Below are 4,908 nucleotides of genomic sequence, written 5' to 3' on the forward strand. Positions count from 1 at the left end.
TTAGCCAGGATGGTCTCGATCTCCTGACCTTGTGATCCACCCGTCTCGGCCTCCCAAAGTGCTGGGATTACAGGCTTGAGCCACTGCGCCCGGCCTGTTTGAAATATTATTGAAATAAAATACCAATATGTTTTCACCTTCTGTTTTTTCAGCAATCCAGTTATTTATGTGTGTTCTGGACTTCTCTGTATCATTCAGGAAATCAAGCTGCTTTAGCTTTGCTTGGTAGAATTTGCCACAGGAATCTGTAAAACACTAGGAAAAACTGAGCAACATAATATCACAGCTAACGAGATAATTAACACCAACAACTTACTTCTTCATTGTGATACCTCAGAAAATCAATAATTTTATTATTTACCATATATAAATTCCAAACAAGTGTGAGAAATTAACCTAAAGTCCAAATTCTTTTCAGCTATTCCTAATCTTAGCTTATAAACTAAGTAATACAGTGATCTGGGTATCAAATAATTTTCATCAACTGCTGGATCTTTCAAGAGAGTGGCAATGCATCAGTGAGATAATAAAAGGCACTGAGAAATCTCCAAGATGACATAACAATCCTTAACATGTAAGCACCAAATAGAGGAGCATCAAGATACATAAGGCAAAAACAAATAGAACTGAAAGGAGAAGTAGATGAAACTACTATTATAATTGGAGACTTCAACATCCCTCTATCGATAGTGGATAGATCCAGAAAGCAGAAAATGTGTAAAAACATAGTTGAACTCAACAACAGTCAACAAATAGATGGATATAATTGGCATTGACTACTTTATCCAACAAGAGCAACATTTAGCTTTCTTAAAGAAAATAGTTTTGAATAATTTTGAACCAATAATTTCATATCCAGCCAAGCTAAACTTCATAAGCAAAGGGGAAATAAGATCCTTTTCAGACAAGCAAGTGCTAAAGGAATTCATTACCACCAGACCTACCTTGCAGTAGGTCCTGAAGGGAGTACTAAATATGGAAAGGAAAGATCATTACCAGCTACTACAAAAACAAATGTAAATACATAGATCAGTGACACCATAAAGCAGCCACACAACAAAGTCTGCATAATAACCAGCAAACAATATGATGACAGGATCAAATCTACACATATCAATACTAACCTCAAATGTAACTGGTCTAAATGCCCCAATTAAAAGGCACAGAGTGGTACATTGAATAAAGATGCCCAACCCAGTGGTATGCTATCTTTAAGAGCCAAGTCTCACACGCAAATACACACATAGGCTCAAAGTAAAGGGATAGAGAAAACAAATCTGTGAAGCAAATGGAATACATAAAAAGGCAGAGATTTCTGTTCTATTTTCAGACAAAACAATCGTTAAACCAACAAAGATCAAAAAAGGCAAAGAAGTGTACTGCACATTGGTAAAAGACTCAATTCAATAAGAGGACCTAGGAAGAGGTCATACAATAATAATGCGAGAAAATAACACCTCACTGACAGTATTAGACAGATAATCATGGAAAAAAACTGACAAAGATATTCAGGACCTGAACTCAATAGTTGATCAATGGACCTAACAGACATCTACAGACCTCTCCACCCCAACACCATAGAATATACATTCTTCTCATCTGTACATGGCACATACTATAAAATTGACCACACAGTTAGGCATAAAACAATATCCAGCAAATTCTGAAAAATGAAATCATACCAACCACATTCTTGGATCACAGTACAATAAAAATAGAAATCGATGTGATGAAAATGCCCAAAACCACACAATTACATAGAAATTAAACAACCTGCTCCTGAATGATTCCTGGGTAAATAATGAAATTAAGACAGAAATCCACGAATTCATTAAAGCTCATGTGAACAAACATACACCATAACAGAATATCTGGGACACAGCCAAAACAGTGTTAAGAGGGGGGTTTATAGCTCTAAACACCCACATCAAAAAGTTAGAAAGATTTGAAATTAACAACATAACATTACAATTGGAGGAACTAGAGAAACAAGAGCAAACCAGCCCCAAAGCTAGCAGAAGACAAAAAAACCAAAACCAGGGCCTAACTAAAGGCAATTGAGACATGCAAAACCATACAAAAGATCAGTGATCTATCTATATGATTATATGTGTTATATTATATTAACAGATTAAATGCTATTTATATAAAACTATTTATATAAAACTACAGTGACATTCTTCACAGAATTAGAATAAAACTACTTTAAAACTTACATGAAACCAAAAAAACAGCCCACATAGTGAAGGCAATCCTGAGCAATCAGAGGAGCCGTGTGAGGTTAGGGAATGAAGTTGTGAATTCAGGCCCACTTATGAATTCATAGCCCACATTCTTTCTACGACTGTCCATCACATTGCTATCTTTATTTTCTTGATAAAACATAAAGTACAACTTACTGTGTGGAAGTCATAAGACTTTTCTCCGAAGAGCCTGTTAGCAGTTTTAAGCAAGTACTGAGTGCCAGTTCTGTTAATTTCAGCAAGAAGTGACTGAAAACCTTGGTGAATATCTCCATCTTCACCTCCAATTTTACCAAAAGAGAGTGCCTGAAATTAAACAAAACAAATAAAATTTTCAGTATTCTCTGACTTCAAAAATAGGCACAATGCTAAATTCAACATTAAGAGATTTATAGAGATTTATAGATCCTTACTACAGCATAAAAGATGATTAATCTAATTTATATGATTTGGCTATGTCTCCCCCAAAAATCTCATCTTGAATTATAATCCCCATAATCCTCACATGTTAAGGGTGAGACCAGGTGGAGTTAATTGGTCATGGGGGCAGTTTCCTCCATGCTGTTCTCATGATAGTGAGTGAGTCTCTCAAGAGCTGATGGTTTTATAAGGGTTGGGCATTTCCCCGGCTTGCACTCACTCCATCCTGCTACCCTGCGAAGAAGGTGCCTCCTTCTCCTTTGCCTTCTGCCATGATTGTAGCTTTCCTGAGGCCTCCCCAGCAATGTGGAACTGTGAGTTAATTAAAACTCTTTCCTTTATAAATTACCCAGCCGCAGGTATTTCCTTATAGCAGTATGAGAATGCACTATTACACTAATTAAAGATAGAAAGTGTGTTGAAATCCACCCATTCTCCCTACCTATGGCTCTTCTTAAGCTTCCCTATAATCACTTCCTACGGAAAATCAATGTTATCTAAATATTGGTATGAGTAGATATGCCTTTTGCAAACCCTAACAAAATGATTCAGGTTACTTACGCTCGCTGTTTGTGGTACTTTGTCTAAAAACACAGCTGCCAAACATGTGTTCTGTCTCTGCATATACATGGTGCTCCTGACACCAAAAGATGGAGTCTCCCTCCCCTTTGTTAGGATCTGGGATGGCCCTGTGACTTACTTTTTTTTTTTTTTGAGACGGAGCCTGGCTCTGTCGCCCGGGCTGGAGTGCAGTGGCCGGATCTCAGCTCACTGCAAGCTCCGCCTCCTGGGTTTACGCCATTCTCCTGCCTCAGCCTCCCGAGTAGCTGGGACTACAGGCGCCACCACCTCGCCCGGCTAGCTTTTTGTACTTTTTAGTAGAGACGGGATTTCACCGTGTTAGCCAGGATGGTCTTGAACTCCTGACCTCGTGATCCGCCCGTCTCGGCCTCCCAAAGTTCTGGGATTACAGGCTTGAGCCACCGCGCCCGGCCGTGACTTACTTTTAACAAGAGACTGCAGATGTAGCTCTGTTCTAAGCCTAGACCTTAAAAAGCCTGGCAGCTTCCACTTTGACTCTCTGATAACCCAGCTACCATGATGTAAGGATGCACAAGCTTCCCTGAGGAAAGGCCATGTGGAAGGGCTCTGGAGGAATGAAAAGACTTGCTTGTAGGGTACTCAGGCCCCAGCCACCAAGCAGCACCAAGGCCCAGATATGTGAGACCTTCTTGGACCTTCTAGCCCAGCTGCCTGTGGAAGCACCCACAGGAGTGGCCCCAGGTCACCAAGGATGGTCAGACAGTGGTAACATGCTCCATCCTGCCAGCTCTCCATCCACATCCCTGTGACACTAGCAGAGTTAACTGTTAAAAGAGGAATCTCTTTGAGATTTGAAACATGAAAGACCAGCATTACTGATAAATTAGTAGCATTTATTGTTGTCTTGAAGTGGCTCTAGGTACCTGAGACATCTGGGCTGCAGTGTTTCCCTTCGCTCCCATGAAGACCATGGCCAAGGCTGACGACATGCTCATGGGTGAAAAAAATATGTTGTTCGAGTTGTTTTCCCCTAGCTTTTTCAAAAGGTTTAATGCAAAGGTGCCATTTGCTTCTGATAGAGCGTCCATGACAGTGAGCCTGAAACAATGGATTTAAAAACAATTTTGCATCAATATGGGCTTACTATGTATTGCATTTTCACTTTATTTATTAATAGAGTGGATACTTTTCCTCAGTGAACAAATAAGTACACATACAAAAACGAAACTGGGGCTTTTGATGCATAATTTCATTTAATCTGTACAACTTGATGGGGTTGGTGCAGCGAATATTTGCATTTTACAAGCAAATAAATGGAGTCTTCACTGTGTCAGTATCTTGCCTCTGAGGATACCCAGCTACAAACAGCAAAGCAAGGATTAGCAACCAGGTCTGTGGTTGCTGAGGAACACTGTAGATCTAGATCTAGGGTTCCTCTTAGTCTCTTAATCACTATGGTACAAGGTTGTTTTTTTTTTTTAGAAAGCAGAAAGCAAGTTAAAGCTATCTTTTTAAAACATGAAATTCATAAGTACAAAAACTATTAATTTCCAGTACTGGTAAAATAGGTATTCCTTCCTGTACTCTACAACTGATTATGTAAATATTTTCAGAGTATAATTTAGAATCATATTTTAAAAAGGAAGGAAGGAAGAGAGGGAAGGAGGAAGGATAGAAAAAAGAAAATGCCAAGAAAACATTT

The 4,908-nt window shown here is 39.1% G+C and overlaps 1 protein-coding gene across 1 annotated transcript in view; it reads right to left on the reverse strand.

Annotated features, from left to right (window-relative positions):
• Positions 1 to 4,294, reverse strand: part of LOC105520017 (serpin B6-like) — a 12,477-nt gene extending 8,183 nt beyond the window's left edge. Inside the window, exons 1-3 of the mRNA XM_011953571.1 lie at positions 4,130 to 4,294; positions 2,400 to 2,549; positions 138 to 255 (exon numbers count right to left, since the gene is read on the reverse strand). Of these exons, the coding sequence (XP_011808961.1) occupies positions 138 to 255; positions 2,400 to 2,549; positions 4,130 to 4,294 (433 nt within the window). The remainder of the gene's footprint in view (positions 1 to 137; positions 256 to 2,399; positions 2,550 to 4,129) is intronic.
• Positions 4,295 to 4,908: the final 614 nt, after the last annotated feature.

This window comes from Colobus angolensis, unplaced genomic scaffold, assembly GCF_000951035.1.
Source record: "Colobus angolensis palliatus isolate OR3802 unplaced genomic scaffold, Cang.pa_1.0 Scaffold369, whole genome shotgun sequence".
In the NCBI taxonomy this organism is placed as follows: Eukaryota; Metazoa; Chordata; class Mammalia; order Primates; family Cercopithecidae; genus Colobus; species Colobus angolensis.